At 40.6% G+C, this 26,143-nt stretch overlaps 4 protein-coding genes across 9 annotated transcripts in view; 2 read left to right on the top strand and 2 right to left on the bottom strand.

The window, feature by feature from the left end:
- The first annotated feature begins 132 nt into the window (after positions 1-132).
- LOC117747068 (Krueppel-like factor 2) lies at positions 133-2,400 on the top strand. The gene is made up of 3 exons (XM_034556469.1): positions 133-489; positions 744-1,653; positions 1,780-2,400. The coding sequence occupies exons 1-3, from the start codon at positions 418-420 to the stop codon at positions 1,953-1,955; spliced, it is 1,158 nt and encodes a 385-aa protein (XP_034412360.1). The 5' UTR covers positions 133-417; the 3' UTR covers positions 1,956-2,400.
- Positions 2,401-3,682: 1,282 nt separating this feature from the next.
- On the bottom strand, positions 3,683-18,290 carry LOC117747067 (epidermal growth factor receptor substrate 15-like 1). Of its 6 annotated transcripts, XM_034556465.1 has the most exons (25): positions 18,035-18,289; positions 17,492-17,533; positions 17,262-17,351; positions 17,122-17,169; positions 16,932-17,027; positions 16,647-16,712; positions 16,442-16,567; positions 16,253-16,312; positions 15,861-16,127; positions 14,600-14,757; positions 14,099-14,264; positions 13,789-13,851; positions 12,461-12,546; positions 11,973-12,045; positions 11,571-11,732; positions 11,093-11,290; positions 10,595-10,759; positions 10,291-10,399; positions 9,852-9,991; positions 9,511-9,562; positions 8,114-8,199; positions 7,827-7,890; positions 6,404-6,525; positions 5,757-5,773; positions 3,683-5,409 (listed from the first exon to the last, which is right to left on the bottom strand). In XM_034556465.1, the coding sequence occupies exons 1-25, from the start codon at positions 18,059-18,061 to the stop codon at positions 5,331-5,333; spliced, it is 2,562 nt and encodes an 853-aa protein (XP_034412356.1). In that variant the 5' UTR covers positions 18,062-18,289; the 3' UTR covers positions 3,683-5,330. The 6 variants fall into 6 exon arrangements, with proteins under 6 accessions (XP_034412356.1, XP_034412355.1, XP_034412358.1 ...); XM_034556464.1 differs by lacking the exon at positions 5,757-5,773; XM_034556467.1 differs by lacking the exon at positions 6,404-6,525 and having other exon boundaries at positions 18,035-18,288.
- Positions 18,291-19,554: 1,264 nt separating this feature from the next.
- calr3b (calreticulin 3b) lies at positions 19,555-23,663 on the bottom strand. Its single transcript, XM_034556066.1, has 9 exons — positions 23,018-23,663; positions 22,421-22,522; positions 21,790-21,993; positions 21,618-21,712; positions 21,317-21,526; positions 20,962-21,075; positions 20,705-20,848; positions 20,520-20,612; positions 19,555-20,412 (listed from the first exon to the last, which is right to left on the bottom strand). Exons 1-9 carry the CDS (start codon positions 23,112-23,114, stop codon positions 20,197-20,199), a joined length of 1,275 nt encoding a protein of 424 aa, XP_034411957.1. The 5' UTR covers positions 23,115-23,663; the 3' UTR covers positions 19,555-20,196.
- LOC117746758 (dynein heavy chain 8, axonemal-like) overlaps positions 23,189-26,143 on the top strand; it is a 35,444-nt gene continuing 32,489 nt past the window's right edge. Inside the window, 3 exon segments of the mRNA XM_034556067.1 lie at positions 23,189-23,867; positions 25,736-25,809; positions 25,953-26,087. Of these exon segments, the coding sequence (XP_034411958.1) occupies positions 25,765-25,809; positions 25,953-26,087 (180 nt within the window). The 5' untranslated portion in view covers positions 23,189-23,867; positions 25,736-25,764.

Here is a 26,143-nt window from a genome sequence, read left to right as displayed (position 1 = left end):
TATGGTTGCTATATTGCTCGTGTTTGTAATTTGCCTACAACTTTTTTCCAATCTCCAGCTCAGGGGGCTGGTCTGTTGAGTGCCTGCGTCAGAGTGTGGGGGAGGTGCTCCACTTTATAGGCTCCTCTGCACTGCGTTCACTGTCATATGGAGCACTGAGCCCCGCTGCCTGCAGGAACCGCTTTATAAAGAGCTAAATTTACCAAACTTTACGTTGTTTCCTGAGCTCTCACAATTGGCCAGGCGCACTCGGGTTAGAGAGGTATAAAGTTTAGAGGACCTCCTTCCACTTCTACACTCGTTCATGTCTTTGGAGCGCAGCTGCCGAGAGCGACAGTGAAATAGGCGCACAATATCTGGTGCGGCTCAATCTAAACGCGACTTTGACAAGAGATATAGTTATTATTTCACCAAACGATGGCCTTAACCGGAGTGATGCTGCCGTCATTTTCGACATTCTCAAACCAAAGAGAAAAAACATGGGAAAACGTAAGTTCAAAATGTTATTATATTGTGTTTCAAAATATGTGGATATGTTTGATTTATATTCGATGTCACTTTGTTTTATCCGTTTTGTATTACTATCTTGGTACGCCGTTGGAAAACAAGAACACATAACTATTTTAAGAAAAGAAAAACTCATTACTGGGTTCATTTACTTCTCCAGTTGGATATCACATGCAATATACAGTATTTTATTTCACAGGAACATCATATCTAAACAAGTATATTTCTTCTTTCAGAGGTGGAAAGGAGACACGGACAAACTCGTCTCGGCCAGCTGCTCCATGCTTGAAATGGTACACAACCTGGACAATCACAGCAAAAGGGACGACGAGGATCTGAGTAATTACTTAGATCTGGATTTTATTCTCGCCAACACAACTGGCTCAGACAGCGCGGCGGAGTTTGTGGGCACAGCCGATCTCAGCATGTACACGGCGGGAGCCTCGGTGCCATCCTACGCAACAGACGACCACCGCTCCCCGCCGCCGCCGTACGGCGCTAGCCTCATGACAGAGCTGCTCCGCTCCGAAGGAACCAACAGCTATGGCATTACGCGCAACCCCTGCGTCCAGGGGAGATTTTATGTCAACACGGCGCATTTTCCTCGCCAGGAGATCAAAGTGGAGCCACCGATGGAAGGCTACGGTCCCGTTTTGGGCATGGTGCCCCAGAGCTGCAGCAAAATCAAGCAAGAAGGGAACGTTTCGTGCATGATGTCCTTCGAGCAGCCCCGAGTTGCCATCTCCCCGCGGGCAGCCAGCAACATGACCCCGCCTCTCAGCCCCGACGACCTGGGAGCTTCGGACTGCCAGGCACAGATGTGCCAGCCCATGAACTACTCACAGAAGTATCACACAACGGCGGCTTTCCCGCACCACCCTCAGGCTCCCCAGATGCAAATGTCCTACCACGCTCCGCATCCTGCCTTTGGCATGTACGATGAAGGTCTCAGCCTGCAGCCGGGCGCGCAGAGGGTGATGCTCACGCCGCCCTCCTCTCCCCTCGAGCTGCTGGAGTCCAAACCCAAGAGAGGACGACGCACATGGCCGCGGAAGCGCACGGCGAGTCACACCTGCAGCTACGCTGGCTGTGGAAAAACCTACACCAAGAGTTCACACCTGAAGGCACATCTCCGAACTCACACTGGTAAGTCTGAGCTCATATCCATCATGAGAAATATGACTATATATGTGCGCAATTACGCACATGTCTGCATAGCCCAAAACCACGTCTTCCTTTTCACTAATAATATCCCATTTGTATTGCCTATAGGTGAGAAGCCGTACCACTGCAGCTGGGAAGGCTGTGGATGGAAGTTCGCCCGCTCCGATGAGCTGACCCGTCATTTCCGCAAACACACCGGACACAGGCCCTTCCAGTGTCACCTGTGTGAACGCGCCTTCTCCAGGTCTGACCATCTGGCACTTCACATGAAGAGACACATGTGAAGGTGCCCACATAAGGACTTGGGAGGGGGTTGTGTTTTATTTTCTATTGTGATTCAACTGATGTGTTTTTTTTAATTTAAATTGTTGTCCAAAATGACCAAAGTCTTTTTATATGTAATATTGAATGAAAAAGTTGTAGTGGTTTTATATTCTAATAATGTAGCTGGTACTACTTTGGTTCAATAAAAGCTTTAGAAAAAGCTTTGTTTGCTTTAGAACAGGCAGATCAAGAAGGGGCTGGCCCAGTATATATACTACTCTTCTTTGACAGAACTGGAACGCTGTGTTTGACACAAAAGTGCCTTTCTATGACTGCTACTGTAAAACTCTTAGTGATAGAACAACATGGCCACGCAACAGTGCATGTTCTTATTGACAGGGGTGAAATGCACATTGTTGCCTAACATGTGCAGAGACAATGTTTTATTTAAACTGCCTCAATGTCTGAATGCCTGAACTGCTTTATTTTATTGATCATTCCTATTTGGAGTTGCTGTTGTCTTCTCTTGTGTGAAACTCTTGGATCCAGCCCCTCTGTTCGCTATCAGGGCTTGATGTCCTGTGCATTATTTTTCACTTAAATTTATATAAATATGTACATGGTTTTTATACTGTAAAATGTATATTTATTGTAAATATTAAAAACAATGAAATTGAACATTTGACTGGGGAGCTCTTTATTTTTCATGCAGTCCTTTTAGATACATCTTGCTCACACATTTAGTTCAATGAACCACATCCACCCAGACAGGTTTCATACTGTGTTTACAAGTCAGTGCAGCAGGCCTGCAGACCATCAGATCAGTTACACTAAATAGGTTATACATGTTGCCATTGAATACCCACTTTAATTTTAAAACAAGGGCACTTGATTTCCACTGTGATGTTTTGCAGCTGCAAGACACAGAAGGACAGCCGCTTGTGGGCTTAGCCTATAAATACAAACACTCCATTTCCATAATTACAGAGTGGGCCGGGAGCTGTCTGGACAGAGGGGCACAGCAAACCCTCATCAGGGAGCCCTTAGACTCCCTTTCTGATGGGTAGAAATTATAGTAGAACATCAAAGGGCCTTAATACTACAATTACACAGTCACTGTGCACAGTTTCAAAGTATCTGAGTCTGTGCATATCATGTCTGCAGTGTCAGTGAGCATTTGTCTCTCCTGCATCAAAGGCTGCATTGAGTCGATGCATCAAAGCCAGATGGCATTTTGAAAAGTAGATACAAGTAAATAGTGTTTAACATTATTCTTCGAATAATTGACGCAATACTCTGTATGACAATTTAAAAACATAAAACCACAACCTTCCTCAAAAGGTGTCACACAGTTGTATTATCGCTTCAGTTCATCCAGAACACAATGTACACACAGAAAGGGACACTATACTAGAATGTATCATATATTTAAAAAGAGGAAGTACACATAAGGTTAAAAAATATCTGCAGTGGGAGATGCAAATGTATCACTCTCATCCCCCCCCCCCCCCCTCATATTAAGGCAAGATATAAACAGTAATTTGTATTCATGTCGGTAAAAATAATATTGTACAATTTATCAAAGCACAAGATTAAGACCTCAGAATAGAGTTGACCATTGTCTTCATTCATAACACGTCTAAGCTGCTCAACATCTCCAGTTATGACATGTAACTAGCTCACATCTTTCTGGTGTCAAAAAAAAAAAAAAGAAAAGTGTAACACTCACCTTGTTCCAGGAATGATAAAAAAAAAAAAAGCACTTTTATTCAATTCAAAGTCATTACAGTGATTTTTAATAATCACATACTTACTGTTTAACATTACAATGTTGATAAATAAGGCGCCTTTACTCTGTACATATCCAGTAAGGTTTGGAATATACAGTGCATACATTATGTGCCAAATAAACCTGATTAGTGTCATATATTACAAGGATGCATTATTTATAAGTAATTTAAACAAATGTCCTCCAACTGGAGTATCAGACATTAATAAAATAATGATCCACAGAAAAAAAACATCCAATGGTTGATTTGAGTGTTGAGAGAAAAGCACAACAGTGGAAGCAGATGACCTTGTGCATCAGTGGTAGTGTGACACAGTAGGAAGAATACAACTAAATGTAACAGCACCCGTACAAACAATGTAGATTTACCCTACTTCCATTTTATAGAGGCTCCTAGTTGTATGGGAGAGCAAGTTGTTTGAGCGAAACAAGGCAACCAATAACAAACCACCTGAGAAGCCCAGGCTGTTGACATCAGGTGGATTCATTCACAAGAAGGGAAGACCTCAATGATTATCGCTAGCGTCATATTTGTGAATGCAAGAGGCAACCGATGATATGGGGCTAAACTATATTTAACCAAAGCTATGTTAGGCCTAAATGCTTGTTAGGGATTCCTAAAACATCAAATCTAAACATGTAGATGCCAGTTGATTATAGCTTAATAATAATAATAATAATAATAATAATAAAGTCTTCCATCCTTATACTTTAAGGCCATGTATATTCCATAGGCAGGCATAAATGGCAAGAAACACCCCCTGCCCCCCCCCCCAAAAAAAACACCTAAAGCATGTTATAGGTGATCACATCACAAAGCTCCAGTAATTTTGGACAGGCTTGTTTTTAAATATGGCCTTTTCTAGGGATTGTACATAAAACCATCCAACAATATTTACAGTAGATGGAGTTTCTTTAAAAAAACAAAAAACATCTGAAATTGGACAAACCATAAGCCACCAGAGAGGATAATACATCTGGTTTGACTTTCAATTCAGTTCTTTTTCTAGGTTCAATAAGTTTGAAAAAGAAAAACTGTTCATACAGTGCATTTTACGAGGACTTCATACACCAAAGAGTCATTGCTTTTGTATATAAATTAAAAAAGAAACGGTAAAATATTCTTTAAAATGTTATTTTTTCTTGCAACAGAAAGACTTTTGGATAAGGCAGAGGGATTAGCCAGAACAAGACATGGAGCTAGATGTAGGTTGTAGTGGAGTAGCCTGCTGGTTTGGGTTGCGTTAAATCGCTATGTTCTTGCAGGATGAACCGGGTTTGAATCAAGTGGCTCCGTATTGTCCTGGATTACAGTTGCCATGTTGTCTGGGAGCAATGAATTGTAACGGTTGTTAAATGTTGAGTCATTTGACGCGAGTCCAGCCAATACCTGAAGAAACACTGGTCTCTTAAACAAATTGGAAACAGGGGCTGCTAGTCATGATGGGCCGGTGTTGGTGCAGTTGCCATGAGCCTGCGGACGGAGGACTGTAAGGCAGAAGGAAGAGGTCAAAAATTATGTGGATGGGCACAGCCGGTCAGGCGCTGGGCATGTCGGCCCTGCTGAGAGCGATCGCCAGCTCCAGGTCCTGCTGCTCCTGGAGCCTCAGCCTCCGCAGCCTCTCCTGCTCCTCACGCTCGCTCTCCCGTTTGACCCACTCCAGCTGCTGGTTGTCACTTCCAAACTAGAGCAAAGAAGCAAATGTTAGACGTGGACAGAAAAAAAAAAAATGCAGAGTTGCAGGCGGCAATGTCAACATGGTCACGAGGCAAAAAGCAAAACAGTGGATGCGAATTTTAAAATCAAATGCTTCTCATTAGGCACAACGTCAAAAGCTACATCAAACATTACTGAAATTATTTGATAGAGCGCAGAGAGAGAAAAAGAACTGCACAACTACGGACATTTAGATTTCACTTGGACGGCTAAGAAAGCAACACTAAAAGCTTCTTACACAACACAGTGACATACTAGTGCGGACAGGTTTTTCACATGCAAAAGGTTGACCACTACACCCTTGTACAGTCTTACCTTGATACATTCAGATCCTGCAAAAATTACAATAAAGAGCTTGATATAAAAACAACCACACATCTCTTTCACAACTGTCACTTTTATTGTCAAGTGATACACACCAGACACAAAAAACTACCATGCATCTTCTATGCACACGAGAGCATGCGCAGCTGTTCCGCTATACATGATGGCAAAGAAGCGGAAGGAGGAGGACAAAGAAGCAGATTTACTCTGTTGTGCTCTCTTTGGAGGCACACCATGCTTTGGCAGCAATAAAGCCTTTACCTTGTACTTCAAGACTTGAACAAATGTTCCTCAAGTGATACCTGACCAGGCAAGTTCAAGGACTCACTGACTAAAACTGTTTACATCTTGACTTCCTGTCAAAAGGCTGAAGCCAGAGACGCCAGCACGCATGCAAACGGCCCTTTATCAGGCCGACTTAACAATCGACTTGATAGACACAAGCCCGAGGACTGTCCAAGTCAGTCACGCAGATGTTCCATCAATTGTTAGTCAACAGCCAATAAGCACGGGGGATTGCTTGCTAATGTCACTGTGTGAGGGCGAGTTAACAGAATGAGGGCCAGTAATAGAGAGCCGACACCTCTGCAGACAAGGATACCTGATCCAGCAGAAAACTCCAAGTGGACTACACTTACAGAGCCAACATCTGCCAAACCCAAGGCACAGTCTTTTGATGCCGTAACAAAAGAGTCTTTACTGTCTGCTGTGGAGCAAACACTCTGGAACAGCTGTGATGCAGTCAAACTGAGCGTACCTCCTGGAGAAGGAAGACATTCAAATAAACACCAAATCCATGTTAGACAACACACTTTAGTGCCTTCACTTCAGAAGCCAACAACGGGTAGCCTCCTTGGGAAAACAAGCTCACACCTTGAGACTAATGTGCAATATTGTGTTGCTTCATTTTTCACAGGAAGCCAACAGCTTGAAGCTCATGCCATGCAGAGTAGTCACCCAGGGGAGAGATATATTGGTTCAAACTAAGGTGTTAACCACATTTTTGAGTAAGGCTTACTGATGCATTGAAGCTTAACAAGCAGTGTCCCCTTTATGAAACACATAATTGCAAAAGACTGACACAGCCTTGTCTACTGTAGACACATTTTCTATAATGTGGCCCTTATTATTCATCTCTCAAACTTTGTCCAACAATGCCACAAAGGCTGCATCTGCACCTTAAGGAAATAAATACGGCATTATCTTATAAAGATCAACAGTAGCATTCACAGCTTTAAATAACCAAACTACATGGAGACTTTTCACTTCTCCATCACTCACGAGGCACATTTCAGGGGCTAGCTTTCTAACTGTGGTTACTCATCTCTACCCTTCTGTGTGTGGTGAAGCAAAGGGGAACACCAACTTTCTCACGCTGTGGCTTCTGCTAAAGGAATAAGTGCAAGGTCACAGCGGAAGGGCATGTGCTGGGCATGGCCTATGGATAGTGTGTGACCACACAGGCAAAAACTAAGATAAAGCAGGCGGCTACATTTTTATTTTTTTTTTTAAATTGAAAAGTAGAATTTTATCTCACGATTCACAAGTTTAACTTAACACTAGCTATTTCACCGGTGTATTCTTGATAACATTAACAACAGCTCATCACGCTGTAAAATCATAGTACCATACCTCTTTCCTGTTTACAACTTCAAAAGAAGAAACTGCTTTCTCTGCAAAGTGGTAAAGAGCTAATGAAAGTTCTTGAAAAACATTAACTTTATTTTTACATTACAGACATTGAATTTACATCTGCATTTAAGCCCTCTTAAGCATTTAAGAGTAGTGCGCTGCTGTGAAGCGGCCAGGGAACAACTGGAGTTCAGTGCCCAGCTCAAAGACACAGTTGGAGCCGGGGATTGAACCGCCAACCTTGTGATTAACATTGGCATGTTGAAGTGTATTGATTTCAATACAGGGCAGTCACAGCTCATATTTTTAATCATTAAATAGTAAATCTGAACACCGCTGAACCATTAAAATAAGCCGTAAGCAAAGTAAAGTTCAAGCAAACACACACACACACACACACACACACACACACACAAAATAAGGGCTTACCATAAGGAGGTGCAGGCCGGTTAGGCACATTTCTCTTTGACGGGAGGACAGGGTTGTCCGACTTCTGTTCACACACAAGGGAAAAGACAAAAAATCGAAATGATGAATAACAGAAATGTCAGCCCAGATCTAATGCCTCTGGCCTTCTATTAGAAAGACTTCATAAATGTAAAAATAAATAGAAATCAATCATGAGTAAAATTAACAACACAGCTTTCTACAGCTGATTGGAAAACAATGCTTTATGGGGCAACTGATTCATAACGCCAAGAGTGTCCAGAGCTTACCTTTGACATCTGACTAAAGTCAGCAAATCCACTCCCCTTGCTACCAAAAGAGTTGCTTCCGAAGGGGTCCGCTGTCCCAAACCCATCTGGGACAAGAGTACATTTAAATGCATTTATGGAAAAGGGAAGAAACTATAATGAAGTTCAGACTCAAACCACACATTCAAAAATCATCCCTGCATTTGGCTTATTTTGAAAGGGCCTGGATGCTATTTTCAGAGAGGGGAATGTGGCATAACCGTTGAATTTTTAATGACATTTAGCAAAAACCTGGAACGCAGAGGTTTTGTTTAACCTGATGCGTGCATTTGATCAGATAATGAAAGGAGTCAGTTGGCGCACTGTTAACCAGAACTGTGCCTGGGTTGTTTTGAAGCTCAGTGGTATGCCACTTAATGATAAAAACAGCAAACTGCAGTTGGTTACAGTGAAAAAACTAAATATTGTAATAGAATATGTTTGTTGTGAGTGTGCAACCACAAGAGACCCCATTCATGTGAAGTAGGCAGTGTTTTTTTGTTTGTTTTTTTAAAAACGCACAGTAACTCAGCTCAGGTCTACAGTTGCCTCTGTGTTCTTCCGAAGGTGTGCAGCATGGCAGAGCATCGACCAGAGTTAGCCACTAACTTAAAACAACTTCCGTACCGAATAAGGCAAAGCAGTTCAATAGCAGCAGATATAAAGACAGGACAGAGGCAGTAGAGAACTGGTTAAAGGAGTGGCAGTGTATTCTATTAGAGAAGGACCAGCAGTCAGAGTTTCTGTTATGTTTGGCTCCTGTGAGCCTCCTGTTTTTCCAGGGTAGGGAGAGTATTTTTAGTTGGCCAGTAATTAAATGCGTAGGTACTAGACTAAAAATAGCCCCGAACCACAGGAAAAATTGAAGCCACAGCGAGTAAAAGTTGTTTGCCCCTGATGCGCCCCAAAAATAAAATCTAATTCCAACACGTCACTGAAAACGGCAAAGAATGAGTCTTTGAGACCAAAATGTTCTTGAACGTTCAGATGTCAGTTGATAGAGTTCAGTGTCAAGTTCATGGAAATCTGCACTGGTATAGTACAGAGACAACTATGCATTTGTGTGTTTATTTGACCAAATGTCAATAAGACAATGTTCAGTACGGTAACCTGCAGGGCTATCACCGTCCTAACTGCAATAAGATAGAAGGAAAACCTACATCTTCAAAATGACAGACCAGAACAAATAAAAGTGTTGAATCTTTATCAACCCGTCTTAATTTAATAAGCACAAGATGTACTACAATATAGAAAAACAATCAAAGCTAAACTGAGACACTTTACATGTACAAACAAATGCTACCTCAGGTCAATTGTTACATTTCCAGCTGAGAAGACTCTCCCTATGCTCCGATCGATGCTTGATAACAGCAACGTACCTGGTTTTGGGCTGTGTGAGGTGAAATGGTCCCCACTGCTGAGAGCACTTGGCTAAGCAAAACAAGCAAAAGCACAGTAAGTAAGCTATTCAAAAGATCACCATTAAAACACTTCCACAATGTCAATGTCAGCTCATCCACAAGAAATTGTGAATCAATAGTGAAGACATGTGAGAGCTTGCTTCCATCAGCCCGAACAACTGAAGCATTTCATTAAACATCGAAAAGGGAATTTCATTTTGAACTTTGACAAAAGAGCATTGGTTTTCTCACATTGCATACAAAAGAACCATGATCCACAAACAACCTCTAAGTGGTAAAAAGAAGGGGGTGTTTAATACCTTGGCAGGTGGGGTGGGTTTTCTACCAAAGGGCTCTGAGGATCCAAACAGGTTCGACTTGTCGGTTCTCTTAAAGAAATCTTCAGATGAGGCGCCTTTGAAAGGGTCACTTTCTCTGAAAGGATCTTCTCCAAATGGATCTAGAAAAAGGACAAGACAGTTAGAAGGGAGCAACTGTCTGTGGACTTCAATCGCCTTCAGCCTCTAAAGAAGAAATAATCATTGATGTTTTTACAGCATGAAAATGTCTCGAACATACATTTCCATTTCATTAAAAGTCCACAACTTGGCATCTATACAAGTACATTTCAGGTATTTCGTGGAAATGCTCAATCACAGGAACACATGGTTTCAGATTAGAGCTGGCAGAGCAGCATAACCATGACACTTTCAGAAATACAGGAGAAAATAATACAAATATACCAGAAGGTATTCAGACCTTGGAAGGGGTCGGACTTGAAGGGGTCCTCTGTATGGAAGGGGTCTGCTGGAGGCTCCTTAGCACCGCTTTTGTTGAACATGGCTAACTTTGACTTGAAAGAGTCATCCTGATTGAAATTAAAATAAATCAACATGTCAGTAAAGTCTTGACACACAAATCAGCAAACACTGATAATGTTTCATGAAACGGGCACATTACGAATTAGTGATATGAAAAGTACTCATGAGGCCAAAAGGCAAATATGGAAAAATTAGGATAAATTGTTGAGGTGAAAATTAGGATATATTCATGATCTCCTCACCGTACTTCTGAAACCTCCGTTCTCCTTCTCAGCAAACCCTTCACTTAAGTCCGGCAGGTTGCTGAAGTTTCCTCCATTGATGTCGCTCAAAGCGCTGTTGTACTGCTCAATGGTCTTGGTCACCTCCCTTTGGCTGTCCTGGATCAGCGACAGCTTACTGCGAGCCTAACAACATTCATACATTTAAAAAAAACAAAAAACTGGCTCCTCAAAAGTCAAGTCTTCGGCAGATTGGGGAATGCACCTGATAAGTTATGTAAATGGTGGTTAGTGGTTAAGCTGATCAAAACTAAAATACACACAAAAGGTCATGAAAGTAATAGTAATGTTTCCCCGCCTCAGATCTGTTATGAAAACCATCGGCAGCAACACAAAACAAGTCTAAATTCCACAGACATAAACATACAAACCTCAGTATTATGATTGATATCCAGAGCTTATTGGCCATAAGTGGCAGAACATCCTTATGTAACCGGTAGGTCCTCTGCCTGCACTGACCTGGTTGATCTCTTCCTGAGTGGTTTTGAGAGACTTAGTGATGCTGTCCAGCTGGACCCGACCAGAGAGCAGGCTCTGCTCCAGAAGGGCCTCCTCATCCTGCAGCCGGCCCAGGTCCGTCTTGGTGCGGCTCATTTCTTCCTCCTGGCTCTGGTGGTCGTTCTCCTGAGAGCGGATCTGGCTCTGCAGGGATGAAATCTGGAGGGTGAAAGCAGAAAAATCAATATCATATTTGTAGCATTATCAGTTTTGCTTTAAATCTAAGCTTCTGATTTTAAAATCAGACCTGGGTTTCTTTTAAGATCAACGCTTGTTCTCAGGGGGATGCAAGAATAAAAAAAACAGTAAGAGGGTGGTCCAACAGACCTGTTTGATTGACATCTGGTATCATACTCCCAATACCAAAGTATGTCACAAGAGGCCCAATAAAAAAAAAAATGGAACAGCATTTCTTGCTTTAATAAGTCAAGTCTCTCACCATATGGGACTCTTCCTGGCACTTCTGCTTGACGTCATTGAGCATTCCCTCCAGCTTGGAGCGCTGCTGGTCCATCTCCTCCAGACGCTCCTGGGCATCTTGCTTCTGCGACTCAAGGTCCTGCAGGCTGCTGCTCTCCCTGTCCAATCCATTCTGCATGTCCTACACATACAAACATGCAATCACAGGTAATGTATGTTACAGTATCTACCAGTATCCAATACACACATCAGAGTGATTAAGTTGCCCATCTTTCTGAGTGGATCTCTAAATGCTCAAACACTTAAATTGTACAAATGGTTTATAAGCTTGTCTTGTTTACAGATTTGTACTTACACTATGTATTTTCAGGCAGTTGGCCAGTCACATACAAACTTGAACATTATTTTGGCTCAGCCTTACCTGAACTTCACTATTTTGTTGTCTGATAGTTTCCTCCTTTTCTCTGATCTCTTGCTCCAGATTGAATTTCTCTCTGTAGGTGGATGACATGGGAGAGGAGGAAGTTAAGTAACAAATGGTGTCCTCACAAAGCCTATGTTGGCAAAACATATAGCTCAACAAGACAAAACGGTGTCAATTTGGTGTCTTGACTGATGGCGTTTCCCACAGTGGCAAAATCATTAGTAAATTGCATGAGCAACAGTTGGTGTATCGGTTGCCACAATCTGATCAGTAGTCCACTTGATAGTGAAGGCTCTGACTGTCAAATATTCTCGGAAAGGCTTCAAGAAAGGCTCCATGGTGACACTGCTTTCTTCGCCAAGTCTCTCTTGGAATAAAAACAATCCCATAAGAGCACCTTATATTTGAACCTGAACATCACTCCACTACTCCTTTTCCTCAGAGGAAGAGAAACAAAGCTGTCCTCCTGCTACTCAGGGGCTCACCTCTGTAGCTGAGCTATTTCCTGGCTGAGGTCATCCAGCTCTTTGATGCCTGACAGCTCGGCTGATCCCGTGGAGCTGGTGCTGTCCTGAGGCGAGACACACGAGTGAGAGGAGAGAAAAGTTGGGTAAGAAAGTACGACGGATGGAAGCGAGGGTGACAGAAGGTGAGCACAAAGACAACAAGAGTGACAAGGGCAGGTAGGACAAAGAAAATGGACACGAAAAAGAGGGGACAAGAGGGAGTATGTAAAAATAGGGAAATGGGACAAACAGGAGGGAGAAGGAGTGCATAAAGGGTACGCAGAGAGTGTGTGTGCGTTTGTGTGTGTGTGGGGGGGCTCCCTGCCTATATGTCTAACAAAACAAAAGACACAGGAAGGAAATACAAAAACCTCACACAGGTTGTGTGGGGGGGGGGGGTTAGTAGTTCCAGACAATACATGAATGAGGAGTAATGCACACGGACACGAGAGAATACAAAATACTGGTGAAATCTGGCGCATATGCATAAATTAAATAAATAAATCTCCTCTCCGACATATGCTACACTTAAAATCATTTGACCCCATTCGGAACTTATTTTTACGGTTTTACGTTCAACCTGAGCTATTTGTTATGATATTAATCTTTTCATGATTGACCCAAAGTACCAGTAACTTTAATGCCCAAAGCTCAATTAGAGTAACTTAGTGGTTCTTGTTGACTTTGTAGTCAAATAAGAGGCAACACACTTTTACAAAAAATGGTTGTTCATGTGTCCATTAACAATAATTGAAAAACAAATCATGCAACTGTACTTAAAAACCAAATCCTTTATCTGAGTTTTGTCAATTATTATTATTAAAGAGCATAAAGGATGGAGCCTGATGTCCATTTTGATGGTCTGACACACACATTTAAGAATGTGCCTCTCGAAACCACATCTTATGAATAATTTATGGTGTCTCTTTAAAGGTGAAATGCCTGTTCAAATCATCAATCACCCTGGATATTCTATTTTGTAAACAACTAGTAAAGTAAGTGTCAGCAATTGTTTTACATACATTATTAAGTAACTATATTCTAGCTGGACGTTAGTTGACATTGGTTGCTTTGAACACCAATGATGATAAAACTGCAGCAGGTGGCAGTGCTCACATTAGACATGACAGATATATAAGAGTAAACTAAATGTACTAAATTGTGTTTTCCACTTTCTTGGGAACATAATTTGGGCAAACTAATGAGGAACATGGTTCCGTCTGCACCAAGTGCTTCAGACTGAAATAGACAATAAACGAAAGCAGAACCAAAAGCGCCACCTTGTGAAACAAAGCTCAACTACTCACTCTGCGTATATTAGGTATTGCAGCATGTTCAGGCCTCATAGCTGACATAAGCCCCGCATAAATCTGTTAGACAGGATAGAAGAGAGCTCAAAAAAGCAAAAGCATAAAAAAATAAAACAGTTTCACAAGGCAAAGCTGAAAAGCCGGAAAGCAGAGCCCAGCAGTTAAAATGAATATAGTAGCAGGATAACATAAGATTCTTGAGGTACTGATGCAAGAAAGAAGTAGCTTTGGAAGACAGGAAAACTTCAATAAATAGGGCAATTAAAAGAGGAAGCAGTAGTTAAAGTGGGCTAAAGTCCAGACTCACAGGGCCCGCTGCTGAAGTTGCAGTCCTTTCTGACGGGGGAATCATCTCTGGGGTTAGAGTGGAAGGAGGGTCTATATCTTTAGTGACCTTCTGCTGGATCAGGTACATGGCCAGAGAGAACTGCTCACGGCTCAGCTTGCCCATCTGTTTAGTGTCAGCGAGTCCCCTGAGGAAAGGAGAGGCTTTACTCAAAAGGTAAGATACTGTATTCTTCCTGAGAATTAAATAATACCAAACATCCTGATAGCAATATCCTGTGAGCTCACCTTCTTCTAAAAGGCCAGTTTTCAACAGCTTGGTATAGCACAATTTAATATTTGTTTCTATCTTGATATTGCACCCATCTTCTTAGAAAGTTGTAATGGTTCAAACTGTCCACCGGGTGGAGCTATAGAGTTAAACTCAGTGAGACTAGCTTCACATGGGTATTGTAGATTTAGTGAGTTGTGAAAGTAAGAACCTCTGCATATAAATATGATCTAATCTGAGCCATGGTCTCACCAAATCTGTGCCAGCATAGTCTGGGAGAGACTGGACTGCATGAAAATCTCTATGACCTCAGTTCCATTAACGAGGCCGTCACTGTCGCTGTCTGTTTTCTGGAAGATCTCATCATATCGCTCCCTGTCAGCCACCTGTACCACCCAGTTCACCGCTGGCTGGAATGAACAAAAGGCAACATTTATGGCATTTTAGATGGAGACAACATATGCTAAAACTTCAGGAACAATTGTTTGTTTTTTGTGAAATAACAAGTGGTATTTGGGTTAAAAGTAAAAAATTAACTATACTGTAAATCTTGCCAAACATACTGGATGAAAATGCACTGTTGTCTTTACTAACAGTTTACCACAAATTATTTTTCCCTGAACAACCATATGTAATCCACTTTAAAAAAGGTGAATCAATCATATAAAATACAGGTTTAAAGTCAAGCTACTACAGCCAATGCAAGTGATACACAAAAATTGCATTTTAAGAAATCTGGTATGCCCACTAATTCTTTGCCTTGGGCAAGTTAAAACACAAATATAAATCTGAAGTAAAGGAAACAACATAACAGAAGTGGCATAACAGGAACACGGTCACAACAAGTGGCATCAGTCAGGTGATCATGGTGCAAGTGTGAACAGAGTCTTCTTTTCCCTTTCAAGGAAACCTGTAGCTATTACAAGGTAATAAGGAACACATTGGCCTGTGCACAGTGTTCAAAACAATGTGGCAAAACCAGTTCACCCTCTAGCAACAGAAAAGAATCAATACATGAAATGCTGTTTAAGGCTCTGCCCTTGTGCCACTTACTTAAGGAGGGTCAAGGAAAACTAAATGAATGGAATTTTATCTTATACTATTTGAAAATAACTAGCCACATTGAGAAAGTGAAATCCTAATGCATCCAAAAGATAACCCTGGATTAGAGTACATGATGAAGTATATGGGAAAATATGATCATGTCATGTTATAATTTCACAAAATGCTGCAGTATAAATTAATTATTCAGAGTAAACAAATATTGTAATGTTACATGAAGTTTTTTAATGAAATAAAGAAAAGTAGATACTATTTATGCAGTATATTGTTGATTAAGTGTTTCAATTTTGGGGATGTATAGCACTTATAGAATATGTGCTCCTCATACTATTGTGATATACATTTTAACCATGTTACCAAGCTTTTGGAGATAGCATTCCTGCCCTACAGACTAATCAATGCAGTGATGAGGTCACGACACCTCAAGAGAAATGCAAGCGAGGCGACGTACCGGTGAGCTGGATTTAAAGGAGTGCTTTGGAGAGAGGTTGACAGTACTGGTACTGAAGGTAGTAGCGTTGCCAAGAGGAGGAGTGCTTCGCAGGGACTCTTTGAGAGGAGCCGGGCCAGCCAAAAACCCTGACAGAGCAGGCAGCACAGCCACAGCACCTGGCAGTGAGCCTGCAGACTTCTTCCTTTTAGAAGGAGGGATGAGGGAAGCGGGTAAGATAGTTGGGACAGGCTCCTTTTCCATGGCACGATACACAAGATGCATTGCCTACAAAATGGGAAATCAGATCATTTATTAATATGAAAAATATATATATTTTAATTAAAAAATATTCCCAGAATTACTCTGGAGAAACAGCAACATTTAAAGTAAACAAAAAGCCACCAGCTCACCACTGTGAATTCATCCTTGTCCAACAGTCCATCTTTGTCCACATCACTTAGGTCCCAAATCTACAGACACATTACGCAATTGCACAAAAGAGCATGCTTTAGTTTCTTTGAATTGTTAACTTTGAAATGTCAGGGAAGACTGCAATAGGGTAGTGTGTTACATAACTCCAACTAAAAATGGAAATTCACCTTTCCTAATGCATCCAGAGGTAGCTTGGAGTTTATTAAAACTGGCCTGACTTTATCACCCGAGAGGAGACCATTAACAGGGCACAGACTCTCAAAGATGCCCTCAAACTTCCCTTTTTCATCAAGCTGGGAAAGAAAAGAAACACAAGTTTAGGGGACAAGCATAATTCTCTCAAGAATGTTCTTGACGAATGAATCAACTCACCCTAATTGCCCATTGTAAATCAGGTCCCATCATTGAAACACTTAATAATGGGCTGTTAGTATCTTTCTGTAAGAAAGAAAGTGAGAATAAGATACAAACAAGACGAGCAGGCACACAGTAACATATACAGTTAGTGGTGCAATTTACCCGTACAATATTACTTTGAGACATTCAATGTCTATACATTTCTCACACGACTTATAACAATAGCTTTTCCCTGTTCAGTTGGTTCCCTACGAGATATCTGAATATTGTGATTGTCAGGAGAGTCATTTAATCACTTACAAATTTGGGCGCAGCCAAGTGCTGGTTGAGATTGTGAAGGCTGATATCATTTCCACCCTGTGCTGAGGCCACAAGTCTAACAGCAATGAAGAAACCCTACGAAAGAGGAAGAAAGCAAGTCAAATCCGGTGCATTATGCACACATCAACATCACCGGTCACAGCAAAATCCCAGAGACATTCAGGTTTACCCGTCGATCCAAATAGCCTTTTCTTTCTGAATCTGCCAAATCCCAAATCTAAAAATAAGACAAAGAAAAACTGTTTAGATGCTATTGCTTACATTTCTGTGTGTGTTTTAAATGTACATGTAGGCGATTTTGGGACCCACCTTCCCCAATGTGCTGTCTGACAGCCCGGACTTCTTAAGGAACTGAGCTGCATCCCCAGCTGATATTTTGCCTGTGTTTCCTGGATCCAGCTACAAAGAACAAATAACGAAATACTAAGTGGACACAGCAGACATAACTGTATTCATTTATTTAATATCACAGATCATATTTAGCTGAATGAAAACTAGAAGCGCTGAAGTGGAAACCAAAGCAGTAATCCCGAACTTACCTGTCTGTAATAGTTCTCATAGGCTGGGTTTCCACTTGATAACTGGAGATCAGACAGGAGAGACACGTTACTAAAGCACATACAATAAATTAAGTTGTTAAAAAGCTTCTTTAAAAAAAAGCACAGTGTAGCTCAAACATTCAGTTGTCCGTCAAAAGGTAAAAGTGGATAAACACAGCTTAGATCGCTAACGTTAGCTGACTAATTAACGTTAACATTCAGATTTAGCTAGCAATAGTTAGCCACGTTTTATCTTGACCAGCACCATCCTCCACGCAAACGGTATCACTTTCCTTGCAATAGTAACGTGATCGTTAGTTTCCCTATTCGAGTAAAACGTACAGGAACTTTGGTATCCACACTCAACCTAGCTAACCATGTTAATTTAACTAGGTGACAACGACAGGTTGCTAATAGGTTGCTCTGGACGATATTCACAACAGATTATACAGTAGTGCTGTGGTTCGGCCATACTGTCAATGTCACTTCATAAGTATCAATAATTCAATTTGACACTTTTCTTGATCTATTGAGAGTTGTTACCTGACTGAGAGTCATGAGCGCCGCCATATTTCCTGGTGTCTCGGGATTGCGCGCCCGCCCCGTAAGCGAGCGGGCACGAGCGACGACTGGCAGTAGGGCCCCGGGTTCCGGTGGGTGAACCGTCTCGCTCCGTGTACGTTCTGATCGTTTGTTTTATAGTTTAGTCGAAAAAACGAAAAAAACATACATTTTGTTTTTTTCGGTTTGAAACAATTTGTTATTCTTTTGAAGACAGACGCAAAGCTAGGCAGGCGACCCGGAAGTACGAGTCTGTCGAAATAAAAGCCAAAGCAATAGGATTGTAGGAAAGTAATATAGTTTAATCAAAGTCATTTTTGTGTGCAGAGTTGTTGCTGTTAGCACTCGTGTATTGTTCCACCGTATTGGGCTGTTTTTTAAGTGAACGCAGAGCAGAGTCTTTTTGAGGAGACGCAGAGTAAAGTTGTTTACCCTTTCTACCAGTAGGTGGCATTATAGCGTTAGGTGTATTCCCTGTGTCTTTGTTGTAGGTTATTGATACAGTCGTATTTAATGTTGTTTATTTTCTCTGCTATTTAATGTTCCTGGTTAATTTGCAACCTAGTTGTATACATCATGTATTGTTATATTTGTGTCATTTTAGAACCAAGCATTCATACATGGAAGAGTGAGCATGTGTTGGTCAAAAGGCAATACATAATGACAATTAAATAAGAAAGAGACAGTTGGTTAGAATTCCAATGTGTCTGGTCTGTTGGTCCAGGCACAAATGGCAAATAAAAATCTTGAATCTTCTGTTTACCGTTATGTATTTATATACATATATAATTTGTATTAAAATCTAAATGTTTAAATGTATATATATATTTTATTTAAATATATTGCTGTTTGTATTAATGTATATATTTGTATTAATTTAGATATTTATTTATACATATTTTTAAAACAAATGATAAAAACGTCTCGGTCACTACACCGCCACAAACCCACCACCTCACACTGATGCAAACAGATTGGAGATCTGTCTGCATCACACCATATGATCAAAGTTGATAAGGTAAATGTAAAGATAGTCCACTTCTATCCCACAACGCCTTGGTCTTTGAACACCGATTTTTTATAATTTTATTGAACACACAAAAAACTTAACTTACCCACGTCAGCCTTTTCTTCCCCCAAAACACACCATTTCAAAGTTGAAAATACACCTTTACCATTATCCAATAATTTATTTTCCCAGTGGTTATAAAACTGTAAAATGGCAGTCTCAAATATTTTTTTTCTAGCCTGCACAATGTCAAGAATGGAGGTCCAAAGTCAGATATTGTTAACAACGTAACAAAAAGGTGCATATGTAGTACAAAACATGACCAGGCAATAAGATTATAATCTTTTAATAAAAACTTTGGTATCAATAACATTCTGTCCAATAAAAATAAGTGTGTGACCATTAGCAAAGTCATGTTACACCAGGGGCTCATCATCAATTTCTCCAGAAATAATGCAGGATCCATAACATTACCATAAAGACATTCATCCCATTTACATGATAAAAAAAACAATTTAATTGTGTACTTAGATGAAGATGAATTCATACCTAAACACTTCATTCAATTATGCCTTAAGAGTGTGGAAAATGTCAATGCTAAAGACAGCCAAAATAAATTACACTACAATCTTGATTTCTGTCTGTGGTGATATTTTGCGTAGGTTTTTTTATTTTATTTAAATGTTCAGTTATGTGCATTTATTGTTTCACCAAGTTGCAAGATTAATTTTCACCTTGAGACAAGGAAGTTAAAATCTGAATGGCTAATTCTTATTCCCCGTGTAAAAATTAGAATTTTTCAATCACAGCTTCTGGTTAACTCTGCAACCTGTGCATTTCCAAGAAAATAGTGGCAGTTTGTCAGTTTCTCCTTATTCTCTGTCACAAAATGAGGAATGGACTTTAGAGGTGGAACATCTTAGAATCAATCTAGCAGTTCAGGGGCAATAAGGTAATATATCATGACCAAAAAAAAAGACTAAGTCTATTCAAATCCACTTGTGCCCCCCCAAATTGGTTTGTGTCCAAATCTCAACTCTCAGGGAAAGGATGCACAGCAGCCACAATATCCCCGGGAAATACAGAACAGAGTTTCTAAAGGAGGGACAGACAAAACATCTCTGGCCACACCCCCTCACAGCTCATCTTTAAGCTTTGCTTCCTCGTCATCCATTTCTGAAAGTGCCTCCTCCATGTCATCCTTTGTTCCTTCCTCATCATTGTCTTCATCATCCTCATCATCATCATTATCGTCGTCGTCAACAACTTCGGTGTCTTGTTCTTTGTTCTTCTCCTCCTCTTCCTTTCGTTTCACGTCATCTTGCTCCTGTTTCATTTTCCTCTCTTGTTCCTGTGGGAAAAGTTTAGATAATCAAACCATTTCACCTAAAATCACTGGCAATTGCTCTGCGTGTTGTAAAAATGACAAAATATGTCTTAAAAAGAATACCAGCACACCTTGGTCACACCCCATGTCTCCATTGTAATGTCTTCCGCTTCCTTCACATCATCTGTGATCAGGAAGTTGTCAAAGATGGTACCAGATTTCACCTGAGAGAAACGGTAACAAATGTTACACTGTAGTTTAAGCATCACTATGACAATAACATTACTATCAAAGATGATTTCTTCCTCGCTCTCACCTGCCAAAGATCAAGACCTAAAACAGCAATGCTGTCAAACTTGTAGATGTTTGAATCAGGACTGTATTCAGGATTGTCAATCTCAGGATGCACCCAGGGTCCTTTGTTGTTGGGATTATCAATCTGTTTGGGTTTCCATTCCCCCTGCAATACAAAAAAAGTAGTAATTATCAGGGAGAAAAGGCAAAGCGGAGGAAATATTAATAATTTCTCAGGCAAAGAAGATCACACAAAGCATAACTATAACTTTTGCCTACCTTGTACTCTGGGTTAGGGATCATGGGTGGCTCCCACTCTCCATCCATATCCTCATCCCAGTCTTCAGGCTTTTTAGCATCAGGGTCTGGAATGTTTTCAGGTGTATCCCAGTTCTAAAGAAGAACAAAAAATTTAACTAATAGAATTATTAAAGTAAATAAAACAAAAAAAGCTCAAGACTGCTGTTAAAATCCTGGAGATAAATAAATGGAAAACTTTCCTCCAGTCGACAGTTTCTATAAACAAACCCCTAACCTCCATACCAGCACCAGTGTGGGCAATGCAGAACAATGGTGCATTTTATGCTGGATGAAGTTGACTAATTTGAATACTTATACAAGTAAGCGTATTCACCTCAGGCTTGGTGTCATCAGCATCGTCAATCTTGGCACGATCATCCCAGTCCTCTGGCTTACTGGCTTCAGGGTCCTTTATGGTCTTGGAAGGCAGGAAGTCCCAGTCTTCTTCCAGACTGCCAGATTCTACCTTCTCGTTATCAATCTTCACCTCATAGGTCTGATCTGGATTCAGGATCAGCGTGTACATGTGGGTCAGCTCATCATCCTAGAAAAAACAGAATTGTTTGAATTAAGCCACTGGTTTTTATACAATAAGAAAAACTTTTTTTCTCCTCAATTTAAAATGCCAAAATTACCTTGCACTTAATCTCTTTCTTGATGAGGTGATTCTTGCCCTTGTAATTGAAGATAACATGGACTTTCTTTGTGCTGTAGCCACAGATATCAGGGCCTGGATAAATACATTGAAATTCTGTTATTGTAACCATTTAATTCCAATTGTTAATTACTATGAACATGATCACTTACCAAACATGATGTAGTATGAGGAGTCTCCATTCAAGCCAGTCTGATCCAAGTCTGCAGGGAAGACCTTCACATAGCCACCACCACAGTCAATCTTTTGCTCATGCTTTACTGTAAACTGAATGACCAAAGGCTTGCCCTCATTGCTGAAAGGCTCAAAACGGGCAGAGGTAGCATAGAAACGAGCATCCTGGCTTGTTTGCAGACCTGAAGAGAAAGTTTTTAAAAAATATATATTTTAGCAAACAAGACAGAAACAAAAAAACGGTTCTCTTTGGCTAATGGTGCGAGAACTTTGACAAAATAGAGACGCCAAGGTAATTAAAAATACTCTGGATGTCATAATGTTTTGCATAAAAGAGCAGTTAAAGAGCTGTTTAGGACAATGGCAAGCCCGAGCAGTGAGATGGCGGTTTGTTGATTTATTACCTCAGAAAATATCCATGCTGAAGAACCAGGTTCATTCAATTATTTCCAACCATCAAAAATCCCATTGCACAAAACATGCCGTGGTATCTTTTTAACCATAATGAACATAGCATGATCCAAGCTAATTAATGTTTTTCTTTTATAAAAGCACGTGATTACACATTTGTTTTATTATAATATGTGGATTATGACACACAACGTTTACCTTTGTCTTTCTCAGCATCTCCATAGAAGTTGCCAGCTGTTAGTTTCCACTCTCCATAGTCAGATTTGTGTTTGGAATTCAACCAGCGACTTCTCCATTCATCTGCACAGTAAGAGACCAGCAAGTTTGTAGAGTTTTAAAGACTTGGGGCAATTCTTTTGTAAACGTCACGCTACTTCCCGAAATATCACAATACCCATTTGTTAATTAATAGGCGTTAGCTAGCTACTCTTTAACATTGTCAAGCCAGCTAAAATTGGTTTGAAAAGCTAACGTGACACATTAATAACAGCAACTTAGGCCACAGTTAGCAATTTAATTGTCAGTAATATGGATATTACGTTTGCTAGCTTCGGGGCCTTGGTGAAGTTAACGTTAGCCAAGCTGCCGATTTGCCAGTTAAAATAAGAAAACTGAGATGTGACACATTTTACACTGAATGCCCGACTGAACAATAAACTCGTGAAAAGAACATACTTTCAAGAATAACTCGAGATGACTTATGACAAAATGACGGCTAACGGTCAAGCTATCATTAAATGAATCAACGTTAACCTCATGCACAGCGAGTGTTACACATTTCAATTCCAAACTTACCACCGTCTAGAAACTCCTCCCGAAAGTAAACGTTTGCATGAACGCAGTAAACTGCTAACATTACCGCAACTACACCCAAGACTTGCATTTTCCCCATCTCGGCTGAACTATCCACTGCTAACAACGTCCTTGTTCACTACTGAATTCCTCGCGAAGGAGGAAGAGGAAAGGATATTTTAGAGTCGCTCCAGCGAACAGATGTACGCATGCCATTGGACGACAATATGGTGTGTCTGGACCAATAACAGGAGACCACGAAACGTATGTCCGCTCCAGAGGCGGATCCAGGATCAGTGATTATTTCACTAATTTCGATTTTGTCGTCCTGCCAGCATTCCTGTAGGGTTCCAAATACAAAATGTAGAAAATAAAATGGTCACCATATGAGGTATATTAGAGGACCTCGGAAGTCATTGGTACTGACGTTGGTCACCTGGTAGTGTGTCTCTAACAAAGTAGTAACGTTAAGCTGAGTTAGAAGACTTAACGTAACAGAGTCAACAACAATGAATATGGCTACAACTGAGAGAACTAACTACATGAACAATAAGAATAATCAAATATTATATATATTTTCCTCAAAAAGTGACGGAAAGGCCATAAGAAAACTCATTTGGCGACTCGTAGGTTTCACCGCGTCTTCTCTGGCGCTGACAGCGAGAGCGCGCGCGTGGCTACCGAACGTTGGCGTTATTTACCGTTGCCGTTAACTCTCAACAGATAACGGTAGCTGAAAGCGGTTGGATGTGGATGAAAACTTGATCGTCAGCAGTCAAAAACACAAGAAACACTAACGGATCTTTGGAAACCAGAAAGAGCACTTCGATAAAATGTGGTCAACTGAGTTTTGGTAAGGGCAGAACATACATTGTAATTCTGTTATGAAGTAAAACAATTTAAAGATGATTTAAAATATGAACTTTTAGGTTACTAGCTAACGGCAAACTGTCTCACTCCGAGAGACCGTTATTTTGCCAACGGTAACGTTAATGTTCACGTTTGATAATTGTTCAACAATTATTATTAAAGTTACAGAACATTACCCTAAAGTAACTAACGTTAGCTTTATCGTTAATGTTATTTAGATTCGAGCAGGTGGATTCCATTATATAGGGTTACAACGTTCATCAACGTTTGCTTTGTTGAACGTACAAGTTAACCTAACGTTAACTAACCTAGTTAACTAACGTTATATTACGTTTGCTAGCTCCGGGGCCTTGGTGAAGTTAACGTTAGCCAAGCTGCCAATTTGCCAGTTAAAATAAGACAACAGAGATGTGACACATTTTACACTGAATGCCCGACTGAACAATACACTCGTGAAAAGAACATACTTTCAAGATTAACTCGAGATGATACTTATGACAAAATGACGGCTACCGGTCAAGCTATCATTAAATGAATCAACTAAAGCTAGCTAAGCTAACTAGTTAACGTTAACTAGTTAGTTAACCTAACGTTAGCTAGCGTTAACTTTACCCGACTGTGTCTGGTTTGTGCTTTATATCCCGCCCCACAAATATGTAACGTTAATAAAAGGTAACTAGTTACATTACGCAAAATGTCAGCTTGAAGGAAAAGTTACCTTACCAAATTGTATTAATTAATTTAAATACACAAATGTAACACCTCTTTGTAGGTTCATCATAGACTAACAAGGCTATAGGAAAAATGTTCATTGGGCTCCAGATTTAGGGATCGACTAATTAGGTCTTTTAATAAATGTAGGTTAATCTAGAGCAGGCATGTCCAAAGTCCGGTCAGATTTCATACGGCCCGCAGCTTCGGTCTGTGTGAGTTATGGCTCGCTAGCTCTGTCAGAATAAATAAATCATACAAATGTAAAGATGTAATTCCTCCTTTCACCACACGGTGGCAGCACCGTTCTAAAGGGGCGTTTACACCAAGCGCGTCGCCGTTGGGCTGCTGCTGCTCTAGTAGCGCTGGAAGCGGAAGTTATCGAGACGGAGTCGGTGAAAGTCTGTGTGAGCCTACGTGTGATGTTATGAACCCAGACACGAGGGCGTTAGATGTTCCGACGTTTATGAGATGTCCACAACAAGTATAAAGCAGAACTAGCGGTTATTTCGACCTTGGTGAATGGCTGAAATTATAACTGTTTTTACAGAGACGAGCCACGGAGATAAGCCACGCCCCCTTTTCGCGTCTAACGCGCCTGCGTATTGACTTTGCATGGGATCTCGACGCGCGTTTGGTGTGAACGCAGCACAACTTGTCGGGCGACGAAACTCACGCGAGTAAAGCGTTGCGAATATTCGCATCGCGTTTGGTGTGAACGCCCCATAATGCTATCTGGCTCTGCATCCGGGCCGCGAGCCCTTTTCGAATCATTTCTGCCATGGCGACCGCAAAAAAAAAAGAAAAGTTGACAGTGAGGGCCGCCGCTTTCAGATTTTCAAATTCACTTGTTTTAAAGTTTAATGACAACAGACCACTTTGCATTACTTATAACTCCTGTTTAAAATGTTCATGAGGCAAAGATATTTAACTCTTGGAAATTGAAGGTATTCTATACAGTTTGTTCAATGTTACCTGACTGATAATTATATATTTTTAATTATATAATATTATATTTGGTTACATTGTCATTTGAAAAATAAAGGTAATTGTGACAATGAAAATAGTTTTATAACTGTGTATTTTCATGTAACTTTTGTGGTTAAAGAGAATAAGCAGAATAACTGAGTTTTTCAACAGCAAAGGGGGTGATATTGCCTGATCTCTTCATGATGGATGCACATGATGTGAAGGTAGACAAGGATGGTGGTCAGGTAAATTAAATTTAACACTTTTATTGGATTATTGTTTTTCAGAATACAAGTAGCTAAACAAATCCATTTAACTTGTTTTATTGTACAGCGTTTTTACGAGTGCAAATACAATTGCTATTGTTTACAACACTTGTCTTCCTCAGGCTAAATATAAGCAGGCAAGAGAAGAGCGAAAGATCCTCCTCACCCCTGCGCACAAGTACATGTTTGAGCTCCTGGCTCACAGGCTGTACTTGGAGCCAACAGCAGTAGAGGAATTTATTTTAGATTCTTCATCTGTGAGTTTTCCCATGAGAAGCCCCTTTCCCACTGGACAAAAAACCCACTAACTTAC

This window comes from Cyclopterus lumpus, chromosome 17, assembly GCF_009769545.1.
Source record: "Cyclopterus lumpus isolate fCycLum1 chromosome 17, fCycLum1.pri, whole genome shotgun sequence".
Taxonomy (NCBI): Eukaryota; Metazoa; Chordata; class Actinopteri; order Perciformes; family Cyclopteridae; genus Cyclopterus; species Cyclopterus lumpus.
The sequence above is the reverse complement of the archived record's forward strand: the minus strand, read 5'-3'. Positions and strand labels throughout refer to the sequence as shown.

What these genes read in the sequence shown, in the direction of transcription:
- LOC117747068 (XM_034556469.1), top strand. Translation starts at nt 418, where the DNA reads ATGGCCTTAACCGGAGTGATGCTGCCGTCATTTTCGACATTCTCAAAC. An exon ending in GAGAAAAAACATGGGAAAAC is followed by an intron (nt 490 to 743) that starts GTAAGTTCAAAA and finishes TTCTTCTTTCAG; the next exon opens with AGGTGGAAAGGAGACACGGA. An exon ending in ACATCTCCGAACTCACACTG is followed by an intron (nt 1,654 to 1,779) that starts GTAAGTCTGAGC and finishes TATTGCCTATAG; the next exon opens with GTGAGAAGCCGTACCACTGC.
- calr3b (XM_034556066.1), bottom strand. Translation starts at nt 23,114, where the DNA reads ATGGGGAAAATGCAAGTCTTGGGTGTAGTTGCGGTAATGTTAGCAGTT. An exon ending in CTCATACTACATCATGTTTG is followed by an intron (nt 21,713 to 21,789) that starts GTAAGTGATCAT and finishes GTATTTATCCAG; the next exon opens with GCCCTGATATCTGTGGCTAC. An exon ending in TAGGTCTTGATCTTTGGCAG is followed by an intron (nt 20,613 to 20,704) that starts GTGAGAGCGAGG and finishes CGTTTCTCTCAG; the next exon opens with GTGAAATCTGGTACCATCTT.
- LOC117747067 (XM_034556463.1), bottom strand. Translation starts at nt 18,061, where the DNA reads ATGGCGGCGCTCATGACTCTCAGTCAG. An exon ending in ACGGAGGTTTCAGAAGTACG is followed by an intron (nt 10,400 to 10,594) that starts GTGAGGAGATCA and finishes AATTTCAATCAG; the next exon opens with GATGACTCTTTCAAGTCAAA. An exon ending in CTCACACAGCCCAAAACCAG is followed by an intron (nt 8,200 to 9,510) that starts GTACGTTGCTGT and finishes CTCTTGTCCCAG; the next exon opens with ATGGGTTTGGGACAGCGGAC.